The sequence below is a fragment of the Mustela erminea genome, chromosome 2 (assembly GCF_009829155.1).
Source record: "Mustela erminea isolate mMusErm1 chromosome 2, mMusErm1.Pri, whole genome shotgun sequence".
NCBI classification, from domain to species: Eukaryota; Metazoa; Chordata; class Mammalia; order Carnivora; family Mustelidae; genus Mustela; species Mustela erminea.
Window position 1 is genome coordinate 14,502,923 of NC_045615.1, and position 25,513 is coordinate 14,528,435.

The window sequence follows — 25,513 nt, forward strand, 5'->3', positions numbered from 1 at the left end:
GATACTCCATGCTCATAGATTATAAGTACAAATACTGTTAAAATGTCCATACCACCCAGAGCCATCGACACATTTCATGCAATCCCTATCAAAATACCAACAGCGTTTCCACAGAGGTAGAAAAAAATAAAAATTTGTATGGAACCAGAAAAGACACCAAGTAGCCAAAGAAACTTTGACAAAGAAAAGGTGAGCGGGAGCCATCACAATTTCAGACTTCAAGTTATATTACAAAACTGTAGTGACAAAAGCACTATGGTACTGGCACAACAACAGGCATATATATCAATGAAACAGAATAGAAAACCCAGAAATGGACCCACAACTATATGGTCAGTTAATCTTGGACAAAGCAGGAAGGAATACCCAGTGGGAAAAAGACAGTCTCTTGAATAAATGGTGTTGGGAAAACTGGACCACTTTCTTACACCATACACAAAAAGTAAATAAAAATGGATTAAAGAAAAAAAATGGATTAAAGACCTACATGTGAAAGCTGAAACCATAAAAATCCTAAAGAGCACAGGCAGTAACCTCTTCGACATCAGCTGTAGCAATTTCTTTCTAGATATGTCTTTTGAAGCAAGGGAAATAAAAGTAAAAATAAATTATTGGAACTTCATAAAAATAAAAAGCTTCTGCACAGTGAAGGAAACAATCAACACAACTAAAAGACAACCTTTGGCTTGGAGGAAGATATTTGCAAATGACATATCTGGGAAAGGGTTAGCATCCAAAATATATAAAGAACTTATAAAACTCAACACTCCAAAAATGAATAATCCAGTTAAAAAAATGAGCAGAAGGCACGAATACACATTTTTCCAAAGAAGACATACAGACGGCCAACAGACACATGAAAAGATGCTCAACATCACTCGTCATCAGGGAAATGCAAATCAAAACCACAATGAGATACCACCTCACACCTGTCAGAGTAGCTCACATCAACAGTGCAAGAAAAAACAGATGTTGGCAAGGATGCGAAAAGGGAGCTCTCTTGCCCTGTTGGTAGGAATGTAAACTGGTGTAGTCACTGTGGAAGACAGTATGGAGGTTCCTCAGAAAGTTAAAAACAGAACTGGCCTGTAAATCAGTAATTGCAGTACTAGGTATTTATTCAAAGAATACAAAAATACTAATTAGAAGGCATACAAGCACCCTGATGTTTATAGCAGCATTATCTACAATAACCAAATTATGGAAAGAGCCCAAATATCCATCAACTGATGAATGGATAAAGAAGAGGTGGTGTGTGCATGTGTATATGTGTGTGTGTGTGTGTGTGTGTGTGTATTTATACATACATATATATATGTATATATGGTGGAGTGTATATATATATATATATATATATGTATATATATATATGGTGGAATATTGTGCTAAGCAAAATAAGTCAGTCTGAGAAAGGCAAATACCATATGATTTCACTCGTGTGGAATTTAAGAAACAAAACAAATGAGCAAAGGGAAAAAGAGAGAGAGAGACAAACTGAGAAACAGAGTCTCACTATAGAGAATAAACTGATAGTTATGGGGGGGCGGAGCTAGATGGGAGGATGAGTTGAATAGGTGATGGGGATCCAGGAGTGCACTTCTCATGAGCACAGAATGTGGTATGGAGGTGTTGAATCACTATATTGTACACGGGCAACTAATATTATACTGTATGTTAACTGGAGTGCAAATAAAAGCTTAAAAAAAAGAGGTTTAATGCTCAGTGATGTCTCATTTTAGTAGTAAGCTGTAGTCATCCCCATGGATTACTTTCATTAAAAGATACTTTCCAATACAGTTTTTACTTTTTATATCTATCACAACCTGTACTTGTTTTGTTCTGATCAGTGCTTCTAATAATTGTATTGACAGCTTAGTGCAGAGGAAGAGTAACCAGAGAAATTACACTTTTAATTTACATAGGTGTTTTTTTTTTTTTTTTTTGTAGAAAAGAATGGTAGAGTGAGTAACAAAAGATTTTAGGATAAGATACTTTATGGAAACTGGAATGGAAGCATGAATTCATGGGTATAAAATTACTATTAAAGAAGAGTCTTTTCATTTAAAGAATAGTTGATAGTATCAATAATAAGAAATCATAAAAATACCCAAATTTACAAAAATGTATGGTTCATGGTTACTGAGGATGTATTTAAAGGAATTTTATTTTAAAATACAGTATTTCAGAAATTGCATCTTTTGTAACTAAACTCATTTTTGAAAAATTTTTTATGTCAACTTAGAAATCTCTAAAAAGTTACAAGGTATTTAGAGGTACATGAGTGAAAAAACTTGAGGATTACTGTAGGTAATGCATATATGCTTTGATTTATTAATCTTAGACATAATTCATGGGTTCACTGAAGGAAATTTAATTTCTGTGTATAGCTTTTTACCTCTTTTCTCACTGTTTGATTTTTATATTATTTTTATTTTTATGAATATATTTTATTTATATATAATATAAATACATATTTATAAATATATTAAATATTATTAAAATTATGTTTTAATATTTATAAAATATATTATTTTTATTTCTTCTGTTTTATATAATTTTTATTTCTTCGGTTTATATAACATATTGAAACCTGTATTTTTTTTTTAATTTTATATTAACATATAATGTATTATTAGCCCCAGGAGTATAGGTCTGTGAATGGCCAGGTGAAACCTGTATTTCTGATTAGATCATCTTTAAACATTATCTCTTAACTACTTCATTTAAAAGATTTATTTATTTTTTTTAGAGAGTGCGGGGTGAGGGATAGGACAGAGGGAGAGCGAGAGAGATTTTTAAGCAGACTCCACAGGGAGCACAGAGCCCCGCGCAGGGCTCGATCATATGACCCTGAAATCATGACCTGAGCCAAAACCAAGAGTCTCAACCCACTGCACCACCCAGATACCCCTGTCTCTTCAAGCTAAGGACCCTGCCCTCTTCCTGTCTATACCTTTTTACAACCTACTTTATTTGTAAGTTGGCATTACTTTATATGATACGTGTATGTATCCATCCATCTATCTACCCACCTGCCAGCTTGCCCGCCTACCTTTCCATCAGTCCGTCCACCCATCCGTCTGTTTATCTCTTAGTGCTAGACCAGATAGTGTGTTAGGATTACTTGTCTTTCTCTGGGTTCAGTATCACAACCCATAGGTTATTTGATGGAGATTGTTTTATTATAAAGTATAAATAAATTCTCTCTTCCTAAATTCTATCCATTGTATTAGATTGTGCCACATTTTTGTTTGCTTTGTATTTGAACCATGACTTACTTGAATAGCTTTTTATTTTTCTTGCAGTTATAAAAATTTAATGTCTTTCATATAACCTTAAATTTTCCCTTCCAAATTCTTAGCTATACTATTCTAATTTCCTCCCTTTGGAAATTTCTGTCTTAGAGCCTTTTCTGTCTTTGATTGCTCTCTAGACCTGCCCTGTATAATTCCTTATCTGGAATTCAGTGAGGAATAATTAACATTTTGTGTCCTTTTTTAATTTTTAGATCGTAGTTTCTTAAGGAAACTGGTAGTTTGGAGTCTAATGTGTAACAGTTCAGGAAGGACAAGATGTTAACAAAGAATATACATAGGAAAAGTGGTGGCTGAAGATTTCAGGAGAGCCTTATAAAGAAAGTTTATTTTTTTTTTAGACAGGGTGTAGTCATGGTTAACCTAACTCTCAGTCTCTCATTTCAATAAACATTCACTGATGCCTACAATTTGGCAGGGACTGAGCTAAATTTAGGTGCTGAGATATCAAGATGAAGGAACTGGTGTGGAAACAGAAGCACCTATAAGCAGTTGATATAAAGTAATCGTGTTATAAGGAAACATGCAAGGAATTCTGGGAAGTTTATAGTATTTTAATTCTTTACTGCTGTAATTCTTTTATCTCATGCAGTAAGCACGATGTAATTATGCTTATAATATCTAAGATACAATGGGTGTTTCAGATAAGAAACAGGTTTAAGGGGTGCTGAGGTGGCAAAGTCGGTTAGGCGTCAGACTCTTGGTTTTAGCTCAGGTAGTGATCTCGGGGTTGTGAGATCACTTCTCACAGAGTTCGCTTGGGATTCTCTTTTCCTCACCCTCTGCTCTTCCCTCTACATGCGTGTGCTCTCTGTCTTAAACAAACAAACTTAAGGAAAAAAAAAACAGACTTAAGAAGTTTAGCGGGGAGTCCATTGAAAACCCATAAAAGAGAGGGAAGGGAGAAGGTGGTATTAGGAAAAGCCACCTTACTTTAGCATTTATTAATAGTGAATGATCCTGTTAATACAGCAAAGTATAATGAACCATCTTGAGCGGTGTGCTCTGACAGCTCTCTGCCCTGGAGAAAAGCTATGCTATTGCAAATTCATTTCCAGGCAGTGGAATGTGGCTGGGGAGATTTAAACTAGGTGCTTTAGTGCCTTGCCTCCTCTGGACCAGCTCTTATTCTAGAGTTTTCTCCAAATTAGTTCACCAGAGAGTAAAATAAGATTTGAAGCATTTTGTCATTGTAGCTAAAAGGCATTCCTCCCCTCTTAACTTTTTTTTTTCAGTAGGCTCTGTGCCCAATGTGGGCCATGAACTTACAACCCTGAGATCAAGAGTCGCATGCTGTACTGACGAGCCAGCCAGGCACCCATTCTGTCTTTCTTTTGAAAGAGATTCTTTCTCTCTGGGATTTTTCTCCACCCCAACTCTGAGCTGAGGTAGTCATGGGGATTAGTAAGATAGAGGAAATAGACAAACCAAAAATAAAAACACTGCATGTGGTGCTTGTTATGTGCCAGGCACTTTTCTAATCTTCATGGCAATCCTATGATATAGGTTCTCTTATTATCTACATTTTACAGATTAGGGAAACTAGATCATGGAAAGTTTAGGTGATCTGCCCAAGGTCATATAGTAAGCAGTGGAGCTGGGATTCAAAATCAGGCAATTTGATTCCAGAGCCTGATCTCTTTAACACTCTTTTTCTGCATCTCATGTCACTTTAGTTACTGATAGAGCTGATGGAGAAAATGGCTTTTGGACTGTTGGGCAAGTGGGTTTCCTGATTCCTTACCCCTGAGTTACATACTTTACCAGGCACAGGCAGACTTGACACCTGTAGGCTTCTCTTGTGTGGAGGAACAGATCTCGTGAATGCTGTTCCTTCTCTAGAACACCACTGATTTGATACCTCACCCTTCCTTTCCCCCAGAGGACAGAATGAAGGGGTTTAGAGGCATCAAGAGTGTTATTTCAAACTCTTCCACATGGAAACATGAAGTTTGAGGAATTAAATATCCTCTCCCTAGCACCCTTCATTCATTAAAAGCCAAATCTTCTTTGGGGAGTTAGCATAGGTGGGTAAGAGCTGGAGAAAGGGCAGTCTTCTGCCCCCAAGAAGATTTAAACTAAGCACCTAAAGCTCATATAGCTGGAGTTTTGTGCCACTGTACATACTTAACCATGTATCTTTCCCCAGTTTGTAGTCCAATTTGCTAGGAGGCCCACTTCCATTTGAAGGCAAGAGAAAAAACAAATAACAAAAAACTAATAAACTTCAAATCAGGTCACTTTAAACAAACATCCTTCCCTAAGTTTCCTGAAACAAGCAAAGTTGTTTTTAACTTGTTCTCCCACATCATGTGCCATAGAGAGAGGCAAATGCTTAAGTAGAAAGAGCATAGTTTTAGAACGAGAAACTTAGTTTTGAATCCCAATTTTGCCACTGAACAAATTATTTAATCTTTGTGGTGTTCTTATTATCCTATAAAATAGAGAACACAAGACCTATCATGTAGGATTGGTATGAATATTAGAACTGAAATATGCCAGGTATTTGCCACACAGTAACAAAAGGTAGCTTCTAGTGTTAATAAAAATATGAAAAATACAGACTTGAACTAGTTGAATGCTTAAAGAATAATTTTACCTGTTTTACACAAGCAGGTTTCTTAGGCCTCCTTTCAACACCGCTGGGAAACAGGAATACTGATTGATATTTGGGTATTTTGTCTGGTTATTTGTAGGCACGCTCGTGTTTTGAAGGTGAGCGCACAAAACTAATTTGCCAGTAAGCCTCCTCTGTGTAGTACTGGTTATCTCTATGTTGTATTCAAATCGAGCTTTACATTTAAGAATTCATATCCTCATTTATTTTTTTATTTCTAAGAGTCTAAATTTGGATTCAGAAGCTTCCAGTGTTTTGCCTTTGTCTTTCAGACTAATGCATTCAAAGATTGCTGCTCCTTTCTTCAAAACATTTTAACTCAGTTGAAGAATGCTATAAACTATTTAAGAGTTTGTTGGTTGTATCTTAGGATGTGAAATAAACAAAGGATGTAGGTGCTTTTTTTCTTTTCTAGGACATTTCCTCGTTGCCCCCACTCCCAGCTCCCACTGCTGTGTTGCACAAAAATTGATGTATTTTGCTTCTTGATAGGCCTGACAAATCTTTTGTACCTATAACTCCCTTTCCCTGTTTCCCACCTACCATTTAGTCTATTTGGGGACTGGAATCCGTTTCCACAGGGTTTGTTTCCCGATTCAGGAAGCCAGACTTCATGTTGGAAGGAAGGAGGACCAAAACAAAACCGTGAAAGACTTAACACACAGAAGGAAGAGCCACCACACAAAATTTGCTTTAGCAACCTGGTCCTGTATAGAAATGTGATGTTAATGATCTCACAAGACCTGTATGGTTTTCATTTTGTCCCTCCAGCTCAGTACTGCTTCTGTCTTGGTTAGAATTCCCAGTCTAGTATTTAATTGTTGACCTTGAGCAAGTTACTCAGTCTTTCTGAGCCTTGGCTTCCTCACTTCTAGAATGGGGGCAGTAAAAGGATCTATCCTTCAGGGTTGTGGTGAGGATTAAAGAAAATAATACATGGAATAAACTTACAATAATGCTTGGATCCAGGAAGATCACAGACCTTTATTGAACCTAGATTTGAACCCAAGTCTGCTTTGTTTCCAAGCAATGTTCTTTCTGCCACACACAGGACACACTGTACAGTAGTGTGAAGTAGGTTGTGTAGGGAGTAGTAGTTCCACCAGATTCCTGAAGTAGCAGAGAGGCTTGGTAAGGCTAAGTGACCACTAGGATCACAAAGCTAGCGAAAGGCAGAACCAAACTGAAGAAGGGTTTCTATCTAGCTGCTGGGATAAAGTACTTTTCCTGCAGCAACATGCCATGAAGACAGTGTCTTTGATGTCTAATGTTTTTATTTTGCCCCCTGTCTTGCAAGCTGCTTGAGGACTTAAGTGCATGGTGCCATCTGATTATAGATGCCTAAATAGAAACTGGAGACAAAGTAATAAAGACTGTTTTAGCCTAATCATTTGAGTGTATGTGTTGAGTCATCTAGTGTGGACATAAGTAATTAAATACATTATACTAAAATTAACTTATACAAGTTGAGCTTGGTCCAAAAAAGGTTGGTCTAAATTTCGAATGTGTGGTTTTGCACATAAAGACCATAAAATGTATTAAATGTGAAGTTAAATATATGCTGCACATGGGACCTAGCAGTTTTACTCTTAGCTATCCAAGGGAAATAAAAATGAATGTCTATAGAAAGAACTGTGAAGTGGCTCAGAAGTGGTTAAAGATAAAGAAGATATGGTCCATATATACAGTGGAGTATTATGCCTCTATCAGAAAGGTTGAATACCCAGCTTTTGTATCAACATGGACGGGACTGGAAGAGATTATGCGAGAGAAATAAGTCAAGCAGAGAAAGTAAATTATCATATGGTTTTACTTATTGGTGGAGCATAAGGAATAACATGGAGGACATTGGGAGATGGAGAGGGGAAGTGAGTTGGGGGGAATTGGAGGGAGAGACAAACCAGGAGAGGCTGTGGACTCTAGGAAACAAACTGAGGGTTATGGAGGGGAAGGGATCGGGGAATGGGTGAGCCTGGTGGAGGGTATTATGGAGGGCACGTATTACATGGAGCACTGGGTGTGGTGCATAAACAATGAATTCTGGAAACTGGAAAGAAATAAAACAAAATAAAAATTTAAAAAAGGTGATTAAAGAGGTAGAAGTGAATGAAATAATAGTTAGAAATGGCACAGAGGAATAACTATGAATGAGAATAAAGAAAAAGTATGGATTTGACCAGGAGTTTGTCAATCCTAATAGTCCTAAAAGTAAGCATAGAAACTTGATTACAGAGAATCGTTCTATTCTCTGCAGTGAAACATAAACACCTCTTAAAAAACTCAATCCCATTGGTCATTATGAAATGTAAATTAAAATCTCAGTGAGAGGCCACTCCACACCCACTTGAATGGCTGTATACATGACAGACAATATTCAGTGATGGTGCAGATGGGGAGCAACTGTAGCTCTCACCTGCACCTGGGAATGGGAAGCAGTGCATATACTTTGGAAAACAGCTTGATTGTCTCTGGAAAGGTAGATGTACACTACCCTATGACCTGACATTTCTTCAAGAATACATCTCTTCAAGAGAAGTAAAAATAAGTGCCCAAGACTTGTTTTTGAATGTTCACAGCAGCACTATTCGTAATATCATCAAGCCAGAAACAATCCAAATTCTTCTCAACTGGTGAACAGATAAACTAAATACTATTCAGCAGTAATAAGGAACTAAGAATTGATAACATGCTACAACATGGATGAACCTCAAAAACATGCTAAGCGAAGGACACCGGATGCAAAAGACCACACATTGTAGGCTTCTGTTTCTATGGAATGTCTAGAAAAGATGAAGGGCAGAAAGCAGATGAGTGGTTGCCTGGGCCTGGGAGTAGATCCTGGGATTGACTGCAGTCAGTCATGAGGGAACTTTCTGGAGTGATGGGAATGTTCTCAAAGTGTGGGTAATTTACTTGTGGGTCAGCTGGATTGTGGCCTGGTTTTAAGCTTTGTTAGGTTGGGGCCAGAGTAGCCTTTATTCTAGGGTAAGTTTAGTCATACACCTGAATTGTGGCCTTTTTGGGCTCTACCACCAAATGTCCCTTAGTGTTCAAGGACATCTGTCCACTGTGGCTGGTTGTAACTCATGCCTCTGAGCCCTGTGTGAGCTCTGCAAATTGTTCAGTGTACATCTACTTCTCCACAGTAGTTCTTTCCCAGAGAGTTTTATGTCCTGTGGGTGTCTTCCCTTTTGCGTGTACAATTCAGTATTCAGTCAGAGAGAGTAGGGGGCCACTGCACCTTCCTGGAGTTCTTCTTCTGGGCTGTTCCCTTCTCTCTGGCCAGAGAGAAAGTCCAGCTGCCTCAGATGCCCAGTATTAACCACCTCAGCCCAGGCCATCCTGTTCTGGCTTGGTTCCCCCTTTCTTTACAGAATGTCTCTAGGTAGAATGCCCGGGCAGTTGTAGGGCCCCTCTCTCTCGTTTGCCTTCTCCCCAAGATCATAATCCCTCACTGCCTGGTCCCTGTTTTTTGACAACATTTGCATCATATCCTTTGTGCAGTTTTCTTGTGTGTGGTAGGAGAGCTAGAACCAGTTATTGTGTCATGGCTAGAGTTTCAGATTTACATTAGCTACCTTGTCGAATATCAAGGAGAGACATTTCCTGTAGCTCCTATGGCAGACAATTATTGGAAGTCAGAGTCCTCTACAGAGCTTTCATAACAAATGGTGCTTTTGTGCAAATGAAGAAAAAGGTGGCCCCTCTGGCCAGTCCAATTAGAAATAGCCATCCCTCCTGAGCTGTCCCAGCCTTGGGAAAAGCAAATGGTGCCTTTGTCTTTGAGCTTCTTGCTTTGCTATGACCCTTTACTACTTGGTCCTTGTAGCGGGGGCTGTGCTTGAATACCTGCTGAACCTCTGGGCCAGGTGCCTTTGTGAAGTGCACAGACATACAACTGTGTGTCATGATCAGTAGACTAGCTTAACATGGTGCAGCTCTTCCTCCAGCTGCATGTAGTAGGTAAGTTGCTGGGGCAAATGAAAATTAATACTGTTATTCTGGAACATTTGTACTCGAATTGTACCTCATATGTTGATGGAGACTTGATGGAAACTTATTTTTTTTTATATTCCCCATTCAAAAGAGGGGTCAAATACATTTGGTAAGAAGTTAAAGGAAAAGGACAAGGAAGAAGGTGCCTTACATTATTTTGAATCACCATGGTAAATAAATGTCTGAGAACTCATTTTAGTAATCTTAAGATCAGATATTTCCTTTGGGTTCTCATTAGTTTTTTGCAACAGATGTTATCAGCCATACACATTTTGTTTCTGTCAAACTAAACAAAATGGAGTACTATAAATTTGGGGGGGAATGTGGTGTTCTCTGGGGGGTCATTATTTTGGGCAGTGAGCTGGAAATGGTATTGGGTGGGTTTGGGTGTGGCTTCACCTGGAAAGGAGCAGAACAAATTCCTGTGCTGCTGTTCCCTACAGAAAACTTTTAGCCACACAGCCCTTTCTGTGTAAGGGTTGATGGCTTACAGGACTGGCTTTGTGCTCTGGAAAGGTACCTGGAATTCGTGGTTTTTTTGGCAATCAAAAAAAAGTACAATGAATAATGTACCTATGAACTTTTTTTTTTTTAAAAGATTTTATTTATTTATTAGACAGAGATCACAAGTAGGCAGAGAGGCAGGCAGAGAGAGAGAGAGGAGGAAGCAGGCTCCCTGCTGAGCAGAGAGCCCGATGCGGGACTCGATCCCAGTACTCTGAGATCATGACCTGAGCCGAAGGCAGCGGCCCAACCCACTGAGCCACCCAGGCACCCTGTACCTATGAACTTTTATATTTAGATTCTATCCTCTTGAGCCCATGACCCTCTTATTTTTTGAGATATAATTGACCTTATAGTTTTATGTGTACAACATGATTTCATATTTGTATTACTAAATGATCACAGTAAGTCTAGTTAACATCCATCACCGTACATAGTTCAAAATGTTTTTCTTGTGATGAGAACTTTCAGGATCTAGCAGGCTTTCAGATAATACAGTATGCTTTGTTTAATTACACTTCCCATTCATTCCTGGATCCACTGTAGTCTTTACCAGTTGCACCGCTTTGTGGCTCTCAAGGCAGATTAGTGATCCTTAAAGAGCTAACCCTAGATTCTTTTCAGCCCTAGCAGCTGGAATGAACAGGAGGCTCACCATCTAGGAACCTGCCCAAAGCTTGTGTCGGATCCCGATGATGAGCTATGAGAACAGAAGCAACAGTAAGGTATCTTGCAAGTTGTATCCTGCCTGTGGAGGAGAGCCTGAGTGAGGAGTTGTCTCACAAAATCACAGGGGAAATGAGCTCTAGGAGTGTAATTAAAGCAGATCTTGAATTGCTCTTTAAATTTGACTTTTGGAGACCACTGTGTCAGCCTCCCCTTGCATTAGCTTTTGTGACATTTGACTAATGCCGGTCTGGGATGCACCACAAGGTGGAAGGAGCTTTTTTCTTGAATTTCTGAGGCTTGGGCAGGTTGGTCCACTGTAAGCCACAGAGAGTAAATGAAGTGTGGCTGGGCCCCCATCAAAATCGGGAGACAGGCCAAAAAGAGCTTTCTACACCCACTGCACCCTCCCCCCTTAATTTGCTTGATCTCTCAGTAGTAATTGATATCGCTTATGCTCCTTCCTTCTTGAAACTCATGTGATGCCACTCTCACCTGGTTTTCCTCCTTTGGTCATTTCTTTTTGGTTTCTTTTCAGAGTATCTTATAACAGAAATATAAATTTGTGAGATAGTGTTATTTTCTTATTGTCTTGATGCCTTTCATTTATATTTGGTCCTCAGTGCCTTTCTTATTTATCCAAAATGTTAGCTAATGAGCCTGTGGATATTAAACTAAGAGCATGCAAATGAGAACAAATAGAGGCTATTTGTTCAATGTTTACTATAGCAAGGGAGTCTGCTACTGTCAGTTGAGTTTGGCAAAGACTCAGAGGCAGGCAGGGGAGCACAAAAGCTTTATAGTTAAAAAAAAAAAAAAAAAAGGAAAAGGAAAAAAAAGGAGGATTTCAGGTGTATTTCTGATGAAGGTTGTTGGCATGAGGAAGCTGGAGACCGATTAACTAGAAGCAGATGTTATTTGTGTTATTTGTGGTTGGTTTGGGAGTATATTGGGCTTTTTTTCTGATTGGTCTTGAGTTGCAAGCAGGGGCAAAAAATAGGAAAGCTGGCAGTCACTGACCAATTCCTGACTGTTCTGGGTCAGTTGCCACAGAAGTTGCAGGTTTCAGTGTCTATATGGTCTGGCCATTCATTGTCAATTCAGTCTTTTAAGCCAAACATGGGTGAGGACATGAAGCTCCACAGCTCTTAGGAAAATGTCTCTATAGCACTCTTTCTTAACCTTTTTTTGAGTTGTAGACTAAATCTTTAGAGAATCTGAAAGTTCTAGCTCCTCTGCCCAGAAAAAAAAAATTTGGGAGTTCACAGACCCACTGAGGCCCATCCATGGACCAAAAATCTCACTTATTTTCATGCATATTTAACAATTTCCTCATGGTGTTACTAATTCAGTATTTTGTTCATGTGAATTTTGGACTATTACATGTTTCCCTATATTGTAGGAGTCACTGTTAAAAATATATATGCAAAGGTTTTAAACAGCACCATTTTTATGCAGTATCACAGGAGGTGATTTGCTTGGTAAGTCAACATTCTGTGATACTGAGGAATAAGCTCATTCTCTGGCAAAAAGGTTGAACTTTTTATCATTTCAGTGTTGTTTTATGGAAAAACTTTCTGAAACACATCTGATTTCCCTGATCAGGGGTTGGGGGGGAGAATAACAATGGGAGATATTAATGGCTTAAAATCTTTTTCATGATGCACATGAAGAGCTTCTTGACAGAAAGGACTTGTACCTTATTTAATTTCTTTCCTTCTTTTTTTTTTTTAAAGTGGGCTCCATACTCAAAATGGAGCCCAGCATAGGGCTTGAACTCATGACCCTGAGATCATGACCTGAGCTGAGATCAACTGAGATTGATTTGAGCTGAGAGAAGATTTTCTCTTCTGTAGAGAAAAGCATGGTGTCCTTTTTTTTTTCTGTTTCTGGAAGCATTTTTTGCTTTTGATTCAAATATATTATGAATAGTTGGTAAATGGTATTCTAATCTGGCTAAAAAGATATGTAACTGTATGTATCTAATAAAAAATATTTTTTGGATGAGGATGATCAGGACACTAGAAAAATTATAGAGACCTTGCGGATAGTGTAAATCAGGAGTTAATTTAACAACTGAACAATTTAGGTAAGCTCATCATCTCATGGCAAATTCCATCAAGCATCATTGAGTGCCTACCATTTGTTAGGACTGGGTAAACAAATAAGAATTAAACATGCCCTGTGTTCTCAAGGAGCTTGTAATCAAGGGGAGGAAATAACAGCTACAACACTTTCTTGGGAAAGAAGACCTAGGGAGCTTATAAGTTCCTAAAAATGGATGGAGACAGTACCTTTTTGGTTTTTTTTTTTTGGACAAGAAGGCCATCACCAGGCCGAAAAGAGTAGGAGAAAGTACACAGGTCACCAAAAGTACAGAAGTAACCAAGCCTGAAGGACGTGACATGTCCAAATATGTGTAAAGCAAGGCACTGGCGGAGGAGAAGTAGGAGAGTGAGGCTTGGGAGGTGGGAAGAGGTTAAACCCCAAGTTAACGTTGCATCGTGACTGAAATCACAATCATGATGATATCTAACATTTATGGAGTGTGCACAAATGTGCATTAGAACCTTTCTTGCTTGAGGAGTGGATTTTATCCTCTAGGGACTAGGGGGCCAATGAAGGGTTTTAGGGAGAATTATGACCTGCTGAAACATGTGGTTTAGATACGTAGTGGCTGAGTGCAGAGTTGTAGAGAAGAGAGAGGAGGCAGTGGGGGCACCGGTAGGAAGCTCTGTGGTGGGTAGACCTAGAGCAGATGAAGAAATAGGGTGTCACTGTATCTGCTGCCTCTCCATAAGCTTTTTGCCTTCCCTAGGCCTCCGTGCAAATGCCACTCTACGAAGCCTTTCCTGACCACCCTGTTTAAAATGTCAACCCCAGGGGCACCTGGGTGGCTCTGGTCATGATCTCAGGATCCTAGGATTGAGCTCCACATCAAGCCCCACACTGGGCTGGCTGTTTGCTCAGTGGGGAGCCTGCTTCTTTCTCTGTGACATAAATAAATAAAATCTTAAAAAAAAAAAAAAAAGAGTCAACCCCAGCTTCACTCCCTCCTTGTCTTTCCTGCTTAATTTTTTTTCCCCATAGCACTATTATGTTACATATTCACTCATTCATTCAGTTGTAGTAGAATTTAAGCTCTTAGAGAGCTGGGATTTTTGTCTGATTTGTTCAGTGCAGTTTTGCAAGGTACTGAGATTAGGACCTAGCTTATCATAGATAGTAAATATTGTTGAAGGAAAGAGTGAACGTGGGAAGGAAAGAAGGGATGGGTTTGAAAGACGTTTCAAAGATCAAAGTCATGTCTGGGAGAAGCATAAACATAGCAATCTACAGTTAGTTAGCTAAGCAGTTCTTACCCTTGTAAGTAGTGAAGTATTTAGTTGGGGAATGCTTGTAAATTGAGTTTCCACTTAAGGAAGCTAAAGAGATCTTTGCTAAGCATTGGATTTGGACAGTAATTATAGTAATGAGCTAGAAATTACAGTTTTTCTCAACCTGCTCGCTGACATAAACCCCAAGTTAACATTGCTTCATGAATCAGAATTGAGCATGCATGAATGTACGTGCACCAGGCATCAGATATATGCTCTTTTATTCCTTAAAGCCTGCAGCCTTTCCACTTCAAGTGTGAATTCTAGACCTATTACTGCTTATAGTGAAGATCAGCTTTAGCTTTAATTCTATTTCATAACTACTAACTATAATGACATTATTACTGCATATGATATTTGAGTTTGGGATTCCAGTTTAGGATTTGATAGCCAGGGTTGTGTGTGGAGATATCGAGATTGTCTTATTTAATTGGCTGGGCAGAATCTGTGGTGTAGTCCTGATAGAGTTGTGAAGGCACTCTACGTAGGTTCTTGGGATTGGATTTAGAAACATTCTCTTTACTTTTATGAATTTGTAAGCCTCTGTTTTGAGTACTACTCAAAAACCCCATTCTACTTTTCGTTAATAGCAAGAATTTAAAACTCCAGCAGCCGCCTGGCAGATAGATCCACGTGGAAGACAGTGGTGATGTGTGGGAATTTAGGCTTCGTGCTTCCAGATCCTCTCAATTTTTAAGAGAATTCTTGATGTGGAATCTTCTGATTTTTGACTTTTGGTCAATACTGTGAGGACTAAAGAAAAGATAGCTGTGGGCTATATTTGGGCCTGTGGACCTTAAATGTGTGACTCCTGGTTTGGAGACTGAGGTTTGCATCTGTATAGAAAGAGTAAGGAGACAAGAGAGTTAATTTCATGCTCAGTAAAAACTTTTTTCTGTTAAATCCTGTCCAATCAAGGAGAAATCCAACACAATAAAACTGGAGAAATACGGGTTCATAAAATTAGAAATCAGAGATACCCACAAATACTGAGAGAAGTAATTATTTCTTTTTTGGAGTCTAAAATTAGTCTTTCAGTAATCTAGCCTAATCTGTTGCATACCTTGGAGTTATTTTAACATGTAATTATTAAAATGAATATGTATTATTCTGTTAACATAGATATGAAATATATTTCAACCCGCCTGCCAATTTCACCAATATTGTTTTAAATCTTTGACCAGATTTAAACATTCTTAGAGCTCAAGTGGACAGTAGATTAAAATTTACTCTGTTTGTATGTTTGACAGATGGGAAGAAGCAGGTGATTTGCAAATGACAGAGTTAATAGTGAGTGTCTTCTTTGAATTACGCTACCCCAGTGTTGGTAATTGAAATTGTGGAATTTATAAACAGGAGTTTTCATGTTTCTAAAGTTTTGTGTTTGCAAAATATGCCCTTTGTGGTTCAGTGGCCATATTTTTTGGATGTTCCTCTGTTCTCAACCAATTATAGTTTGTGTGGGGGAAAGATTCTTGTAGAAGAGGATTATCAAACTGTCTTTTTCTCTTGATTTAAAGCAAGGACTGCATATCAGAGATAGTGACCCAAATGTTCTTCTTTTTTTTAAGGCCCCCTCCCCCCTCAACTTCTGGGATACTCCACACCACGCATTTCTGATCTTTCCTTGCATTCCCTGGATGCATTTCTGTCTTCATGTAATGTGTTTCATTATAGTTATCTCCTAGTTTATTTGAAGGTGAGGTTTGTATTTGTTCTTTGTTTGTTTTATTGTTTGGGGGATGATTTTAGAGAGCGGAAATGGTGGTAGAAAAATGGTTTTATTCTATCGGGAATAAATGCGATTGAGTGTAACATAAGGAACCTAATTTAGATTGGATGCTTAAGAGAGATGAAGGTAGGGAAATAATAATTAAGCTGAGAAACAACGTATGGATAGGAGTTAGCCTCAAGATTTCAAGGCAGAAAGAAAATCATGAATGAAAGTCCTGAGACTAGAAAACTGGGCACCCGGGGCCAGTTGGAGGTGGTCAGGGTGGGTGAAAGTCAGACAGCACTGGATTGCGGGTAAGACAGAAGCAGAGGCCAGGCCATAGGGAGAGCTTGCTGAGTAACAAAGAGCCTTGTGTTGGATACTGATAAATGAGGAGAAGTATACTCTGTCTTTAGAGCTTATAGTCTGGCTAAGCAGGTGACCCATGTATTAAAAAGTTTATATCATATGACCAAATAATAGGTAGGATGTGAGCACTATGGATAGTTTTGACTATGGGAGGAATTAGGGGAGGAGAACTCACTTTCGGCTGGGGTTCTTGTGGAAGGTTTCTTAAGGGAGCTAGAGTTTGATCTGGGTTTTCTCATGAGGTAGAGCTTGAACAAACAGAGATATCTGAGGGAGTGGCATTATGAGTGTAGGTCTGTGGAATACAGAAGTATTAGGGGTAGGATGTCCACTAGCTTGCTGGAGAGGAGGAATCCTCTAGAGCTGTGATGTGGGAGATAATGCTTGACCAGTAACTTGGTTTACCTCTGATGTACCAGGTATTTGCAAGTATCAGTGCTAGAAATAACCAGAAGTAGAACTTATTGAATGCTTGGTGTTTGTGTTCTTATTCTAGATAAAGAGAGCTCTACAAGTGATCCAGTGTATAATTTCTCCTTCCTTCCACAACATCCTCACCAGCTACTTTTCTCTTGTCATATAGTTCCACGCATGGGAGCTGGCCATTTAACACAGTGTTAATTGTATTGGAGAGATATCTCTCTTCTTTTAGCTTTCTCCAGTGGATCCTACCAAGTTCAGCCTCTAAGCTGACCTAGAACAAGTCTGCTTCTCCTACCCCCAAATGTGTGAGCCCCCTCAAATCTGAAGGTGGCATCATGTCTTCCTTGAGTCTTCCCTGCACCCGGCTACATTATTTCTAGTCCTTTCATCTATTCTTTCAGTGGTAATGTTTTCAAACCCTGCTATATATCCTGTTCTCCTAGATATTCTACTTTATCAATAATGCTTTTAAAATTTATTCTTCAAAACTGAAGCAAGTACTCCAAATGCCGATGAAACACTAAACAGGCCTTTTAGTGATATTTGTACTTATTAAAGCTGGCGAGATAAGCAAAGATTGACTCTTTGGTGAGTCTAGTCAGTGTTGAAAATTTTAGTCATATCCAGCTTTATTCCTTGTGCAGAAAGCACATCAGGGGATGGGTGACCAAGAAAAAAATAACGATCATCACACAGATTGTTGTTTGGTTGCTGGTACTGCCAGCTAAGTCTGAAAAAAGCAACAATATCATTACGTAGTACGGCTGTATCAGAATAAGCTCTTTGTGATGTATACATCCGTTATGGAGTGAGTTGGAGAGAGATCCTGTTAAAACAGAGATTCCAAATATTTCTAATTGTGAAGGTTTCAGAAACTTAAATCATCAAAATTAAAAGAGGTGTTGATATTTGTATATTATGTTCAATTTTGGTAGTTGGACAGCATAATTGATCTGTAACTTGCAATTCTGCTGATACTGCTCTATGTTTTATATGTACAGGATGTTGTGTGGTTTATTTTGGATCCAAATTGATTTTATTTTTATTATGGTCAAATGTGTGAGCCTCCTCAAATCTGAAGATGACATCATGTCTTCCTTGAGTCTTCCTGCATCCAGCTACGTTATTTCTATTTCTTTGAGCTATTCTTTCAGTGGTAGTGTATATTATTATCAAAAGTATCAGTAAACATTTCCAAAGATCACAATTTATATAAAATAGTCATTAAATTTGTTCTTCATATTGTGATATTTAAAAAATTACTAGTATAATTGGACTTAATTTTATGATGTAATGTATTATTTAAATGAGAAGTGAGCTATACCGATAAACCAGGTCAGTAAAAAGAAGGAGATGAGTAGCTTTTCCATAAATAACTGTTCCACTCAAATAACTGTTCCACTCAAACATTTGTTTCCCAAGTTTACCTCTTCCTAAAAAGCACATCTGTCCATGTAGATCTACCTGGGCTGTTAACATCTCCAGTAACTAGACAGTCACCATTTGGGAAACAGTAATTGTTGAAGGCAAGATTCATCAATGATGCTCAAATTCTTGGGTGAAAGTATGATGAGAGACGATATTTATATAGTCCCAAAGTCTCCCCCAATAAGAAAAATGTACAAAGAGAAAACTAGTACTGTTATATGGAGAAACCTAGTAGATGCAGCCATAAGCAAATGATCATAGAGTTACCATCCTCAGTTAGGAGACGTGGATGGCCATCATCGTGTACTTCCTGGTGTGAGGCACTGAAAAGGACACATTACCTGTAGCGTTGTGCCAGCCAAAACGCATAACCCAAATTTAGTAATGAAGAAGCATTAGAGAAACCCACATTGAAGGACATTCTACAGAATAATTGGCCAGTACTTGTCAAGTGTAGGGTCATGAGAGACAGACTGTCCCAGATGGGAGGAAACAGACAGCCGCAAGCAAGGTGTGATCCCCGGTCCAGAAAAGGGACATCAGTGGGATACAGTTGGCAAAACATTTGTTTAAGGTTCGCTCTAGATTGTTTAATAAGGTTTGTGTTGATAGTTAATCCCTGGTTTTGATCATAATGACTGTGGTTATATAAGACATCCACATTTGGGGAAGCTGGGTGAAGGATACACAGGAATTCTTTGTACTATTTTTTGGAATGTTTTGTGAGTCTGAAGATTTTAAAATGAAGTTAAGCAACAACAACAACAAAAAGTAATTCAACTCAGCTGATAGAAACTAAGACTTTCATGTTTTTACTTTGTGATGGCTCTTTTTGATTGGTCAGAACTGGTTTCCTTTGCTTCTTGAATCTCTGCTGTAAGCTGGATAGCTTAAGTTTCTAAACAAGGGATTTGGGGAGAAGTTAGCCATTACCATATTGGATTGCAACTATACCTTGAAAGGTTTTGTTTCATTAATTAATTTACTTATTTATTTTTGTGTGGAGCTGTAATTACATCTTTGGGTTTCCAGTGGCTCTGTAGGTTATTTGAGCTTGACTGATGTAGTCACCAAAATCCCTAGCTGGAAACTTAGCTCTGTAATTAATCTACTGGTTTGTTTCTGTTTTTATTATTAGGTTCTGAATTCAGGTTAATCTCATGGATTCTTATGTGATGTGTCCTGTATTATTGAATTTTGTATTTGTTGATTGTCTCTTAGGAAGAGCTGATTTTTGCATAGAATATTTTATTTAAACTTGAAATATCATACTAAATATCTTATTTTTCCCTCAGAAAAGACAGTCTGGAGTTTAAGTAAACTTATACTGGCATAAGCACTAGGTGGTAACCTTTTATTGGTAATAATTAGAATGAAGGAAATTAATACATTGGGAAAGGTTTCTGTTAGCAAGAACAGTTGTTAATGTATGACTCATAGATTAAGTCTAGAAGAAACTTGACGAGGCTGTTTCCATCAGTGTGAAAGAGGGGAAGAATGTGGACTTTGGGAATCAGAAGACCTAGTTTGACATCTCCTTACTGCTTATTATTGTGTCTTGGATAGGTTCATTTAACTTCTCTGAGCCTTAAGTTTCTCATCTCTAAAACTGAAAAAGACAAATAACCATATGATTTTACTCATATGTGGAATCTTAAAAAACCAAATTAAATGAATAAATAAACAAAAAGCAGAATCAGAGCTATAAATATAGAGAACAAATTGATGGTTGCCAGAGGGAAAGGGGGCGTGATTGGACAAAATGGGTGAAGGGGTGTAGGAGATACAGGCTTCTTGTTACGAAATGAGTAAGTCATGGGGATGAAAGGGGCAGCACAGTGGTATAGTCAGTGATACTGTAACAGCATTGTGTGGTGACAAATGGTAGCCACACTTGGGGTGAGCATAGCATAGTGTAGAAACTTGTGCAGTCACTAGTTGACCACTTGAAATTAACGGAATAGCATTGAATATAGTCAGCAACAACAAAGCCCTGAGAAACAAAAAAGGAAAGAACAAAGATGATAGCATACATCAGTGACCTCTACCATTATCTCACAGGTCTTTTTGTCAGGAAGTTTTTCTGTATCTCGTATTCTAGAGAAAGTACTTTCTTTTATATGTCAGCCACATCAGCTGTCACCCAAGAATCTGTTGGACAAGTGTCACTCTTTGGTAGACTTTCCTTGGTGTTTTCATGTTCTTACCTGAAATCATTTGATGCAAATTAGCATTAAGTTTTTTTTAGAAGAAAATTTTTTATGAGACAGAGGGACAAAAGTTGTATTGACAATTAGAAGGAAATACTTCTGTGTCAGTTTCCTTTCAGGTTTTAGATTTGAGTTGACATTTGGTCCTTGGAGAGAGAACAATTATTCCTGAAGCTCCAGTTATTGTTTTTGTCTCTGGTTTCTAAAGTTCTTTCCTTTATTCCTAAGTTTTTTGATTTTGACATTGTACCATGGTTATGAAAGTGAACATCATTGTATTAAGGAATTAGACAATGAAGTGTTTCACATAAAGAGGCATGTCTGCAGCTTACTCTCAGATGATTAGGAAGGAACTAATATATATATTCTATATGTTTGTGTATTATCTATCTGTGTATGGAGGAGGGGAGGTGGAGGGGGGAATGATATAGTAGCTGTGGTAATGTTAACACTTGGTGAATTTGGGTGAAGGGAGTTCTTTGTGCCTTTCTTGCAACTTTTCTTTGAGTTTAAAACTATCTCCAGAGTATACTGGGTTTAGTTATGTCTCTGTACTCTGAGGAGTTATGAGTCACAGTTTTGGGGTGGGGAGGTTATCTTACCTGGGTAAGATAGATCATAGGGAATAAGTGAGTAAGTCAGTAAGTAATAATTCACTGGCAAAAAATTAGTTGTTCCTTTAATAAAACCGTTTTTTCTTAGCCAAAGCAGAATTTTTTAAAAAAGATTATTTATTTATTTATTTTTTTGACAGACAGAGATCACAAGTAGGCAGAGAGGCAGGCAAAGGGGGAGGGGGAAGCAGGCTCCCCGCTGAGCAGAGAACCCGATGTGGGGCTCGATCCCAGGACCCTGAAATCATGACCTGAGCCAAAGGCAGAGGCTTTAACGCACTGAGCCACCCAGGTGACCCCAGAATTTGTTTTTTTATAGAGGGGCCTATATAGTGAGCTGCTGCAGTGTCAAAGCAGAGAAAACTACTTGGAAGCAAAGTCAGATGATAAAAAGTAAAGACTCTTTAAATTATATATTTACAAGACCGATACAAGGATAAGCAGAATGTGTAAGGCAGAAATGTTAGGACTTTAAAAATTATCCAGGGCTCAGATAATGTTTTTTCTTCTTGAGAGATACAAGTTAGTTTTTTATAATTAAGGACTCTACCCTACTAGTTCATAGGTATTCATTTTTCCTTTATTTTAAATTGCTATTTGATTTCAAAGTTAATATTTTGTATTGCTAAAAATTTACATGGTATTTATTATCATTTTACCCATCAAAATTGTCTTCTAACCAAAAGAAATTTTTTTTGAACTCTCTCCTTCTTCTTTCATGTCCACAATGACATCTCTTTTGGAAATGCAGAAGCCAGCCAAAGGTAAGAGATTTGCTTTATTATGCAAAAAATGCTTGCAAAGATCTTACGTGCATATTTTTGAAGGGTTGATAATTTTCTTCTCAGAAAAGAATTCTCTCTTGTCACTTTTGTAAAAGTAATGCAAGCTGTCAGCCTTTTCATAAACCCGAAATCATTTATTGGCATGGGAGGGCCTGAAGGTTTATGGAAAAGCTGTATTTGTACTTTGACCAATTCTGGCCAGTTTCCTGGCAACTACAACACAGATTCCTTTTGTGCTCCACTGTTAACCATGGATTGGCTCGAAACTGGTCGTTCCAGACTGTGGTCAATACCGTGCTAGGCAGACTCATCTATGTTGTTCCCCAGACAGCTGGGGACACATTCTCAGGCCAACAGAAAGCTGCCCTGGCCCACAGTTTCTTCAGGCAGATGTGCTTTCATTTTAGATTTGAGCCCAGATTCTAAAGAAACTTCAGTGGAGTGCGTCAGTTCTTGTATATTTTAAGGAGTTTATAGGTTTGTGAAAGTGGACACAAGGACTATATTTTTGAATTGACCATTTGCTGCCATTACTTGGAACTCGTCAGGAAATTCAGATTTTTATCTACATTCTTGGGATTTTGTTTTTGAGTCTGCAGTTGAATTGTAATTCCATTTTCTATTGTTGCTAAAATATGTATAGACACGGTTCTTGGGAACTTGAGTAATGTTTTTTAATAGTTTAATATGGCACTGGATTTCTTTATATATGTAAAAATCATATTTATTTTTTATCTTTTATCTTTTTTCTGAAAAGGTTTTGGATTATTTCTATTTTCTGATTTCTCATCTTTTTTCTGAAAAGGTTTTGGATTATTTCTGTTTTCTGATTTTTTTTGATGGAGCTGGAGACTGGAGATTGCTGTAAAGATGTGAGGAAATGTTACACAACATTTAAAAACTGTTCATGTTTTATTTAATTCAGTTGTGTCTTAATGTTGAGAGAAATTGTTGACTTGACATAAAAAGTATGGAAGGATCAACACCACATTACTAACATAGTGGTTATGTCTAGGGAGAGGTATGCTTGGTGAATGGGGAGATTTTTATTTTTTACATTTATGTTTTTGTGTTATTTGACTTTGTGCACTGTGTGTTCCTTTGCTGTTGTTGAAAAAGGGTTTTTTTTTAATTTTAAAGGAATAATATTTAGAAAGCAAAGGGTTTGTCTGCTTTAGGAAATTCTTGGATGATGATTCCTATAACAATTTAAAGATTCCTGTAATTGCAAAACTGCTAGAACTTAAAGAAGACTATTCAGTGTTGTGAGTAAGTAAGAACTAAGTGTTCATTAGTTCCTAACTTTGTACCAGGCTGCAGTGCTTTCATATAATTTGGGGAATGGAGCCAAGCCAGCCTAGTGATAAACAGCCCCCTGGTGGAAAGGCTGGTTTCCAACCACAGCTTCCCTACCTGCCAGCCATCAGGTTCTTCATTCTTTGTACCTCAGCGGCCCATGAACAGGGTGTAGCACCTGTATCGACTCTTGTAATGGTTACTTTAATGGTAGCTTCTCTACTGGAACTGAGATTCAGAAATGCAGTTGTTAAGGAAATCCCTAAATTAAAAAAAGAAAGAAAGAAAGAAAACCCGTAATAATCGAGAGAGGAGTGCCATGTAGAGCCTGCTCTTTGATAAGTACACACATATGGTGATGGCATCTTTGAAGTGAGAGTTAAGCTTACAAAAAAAGAAGCAGGGTAGTTTCTATGTAACCTTGTTAAGAACAGAATTAAATAAAATTATAAGAGACAAGAGTTGAAAGAACAGAAGAAACCTAATTTTGGACTTCATACTTTATTTCTTCTCACCGTGCTGTAATGATTCTCACTAGAGCTGACGAGTATAGCTTGAAAAGCAGCCCCTACCTGAAATTGTGATACACGCTCCTTTGGGACCACCTGCCATCTTCCTTTTCCTTTTCTTCCTCTCCCTGTTGGGAGTGTTGCTAACACAGTGAGCCACAACTCTTGACAAATAACATGTTTAGCTTTGGAAGCTTGTGGAGCATTAGTAATGTCCAATGCAGTGCTTCAGCATAGCTTCTGGATAGCTTCTGGGCCCCAGGGCTCTTGCCTCTTCCTGGGTCTTGTCAGCCACTAGGCTTCGCCTGGCCTTTTGGGCCTAGCTTTCCCATTACTGCCCCCTTCCAGGGAACAAACGCCTCCCCTGTCTGTTGTTTTGCACAAAGATATGAGTGTTCTGATCATTTCCTGCTTTAAAGGTCCCTTTAACCAGTTGTCCTGGTGGTTGCCCCCAGAGTCCTCTAGTAGCTCATTTAGTTGTTCTCCTGGTGCTATTCCAGAACTGGTCTTGCCTTTGGATGCATCTTCTTCTGTAGTGTTTTGGCCTGTGATCTCCATGTGGCCCTCACTCCACCCTGTCCTATCCCTCATCGGTCTCACTGCAACTATTTTTCGGGGAGTCTCAGTTTCTCCATAGGTAAAGCAAGCAGTCTAGCTTTCAAAAACTTAATTGTCCTTTCCCCTCTTCTTCCTCCTTTTGGCCCTTTCCTTTCATCTCTCCCTGCATCATTTTGAGCTAATTTCAGGTAGCAGCGGGATATAGGCATGCACACTTAATATACCACCTTAATCTAATCTCCTTTCTTTAAAAAATTAACTTTTACACCTTTGGTCCAGGTAGCCTTGTGAGTTCAGACAGATGCAATCTCCTGCCAACTCCAAACTCAACAGAGACAGAGAAAATATATTTTTTAAAGATTTTATTTATTTATTTGACAGAGAAAGATCACAAGTAGCAGAGAGAGAGAGAGAGAGAGAAGCAGGCTCCCTGCTGAGCAAAGAGCCTGATGTGGGGCTCAATTCCAGGACCATGAGATCATGACCTGAGCCGAAGGCATCAGCCTAACCCACAGAGCCACCCAGGTGCCCCAGAGAAAATATTTTTAAAATACTAAAATCATGTCATCATATTAAAAAACAACATAATGTAACTTCAGGGACTAGCAGCAAGCTGGGGCTGAAGCCAAGTATTTACTGGGTCTTGGGATCAGAGGGAGGTTCTTGGAGGTGATAGAAGTTCTTCTCTTGTAGATTAGAGGGGCCTGATGTATAGGTGAGGACTGGAGAACTCACCATGTGAAAACTGATTTGAGTGAGGTTCCAACATGAATGAAGGCTTAAGGAAAGGGTTCTGGCCACCAAGACTGAACTGTCTGTGTAAATCAGAGGGCTTGGAGACGTTGGACTTTGGGAGGACCAAAATCTGGGCTTTGGCAACTAGGAGTGGCAGTGTAAAGGTGGCCAGAGGGAGAGGAAAAAACAAGCAACCACGTAAACCACAAAACACAAACTCCCAATTCAGATGCGCTTGCAAACTAACATATAAGGGCCCAAGAGGAAAACTGTCAACAGGAAGAGAGGCAACAGACTCCAAAAATTGGAGAGTTTGAACTACAAGCTTAAATGATTTTAAAAACAATTACACTTGGGGTACCTGGGTGTCTCAGTCAGTTAAGCATCTGCCTTTGCCT

General features: G+C 38.5%; 1 protein-coding gene across 4 annotated transcripts in view; it reads left to right on the forward strand.

Annotated features, from left to right (window-relative positions):
- KIF13B (kinesin family member 13B) overlaps positions 1-25,513 on the forward strand; it is a 196,471-nt gene that overhangs the window by 44,567 nt on the left and 126,391 nt on the right. For 3 of the 4 annotated variants that reach the window (XM_032332283.1, XM_032332286.1, XM_032332285.1), the window contains exon 3: positions 21,984-21,996. In XM_032332283.1, the coding sequence (XP_032188174.1) occupies positions 21,984-21,996 (13 nt within the window). Of the gene's footprint in view, positions 1-11,055; positions 11,157-21,983; positions 21,997-25,513 lie in introns of all 4 variants that reach the window. The other variant, XM_032332284.1, reaches the window with a different exon arrangement.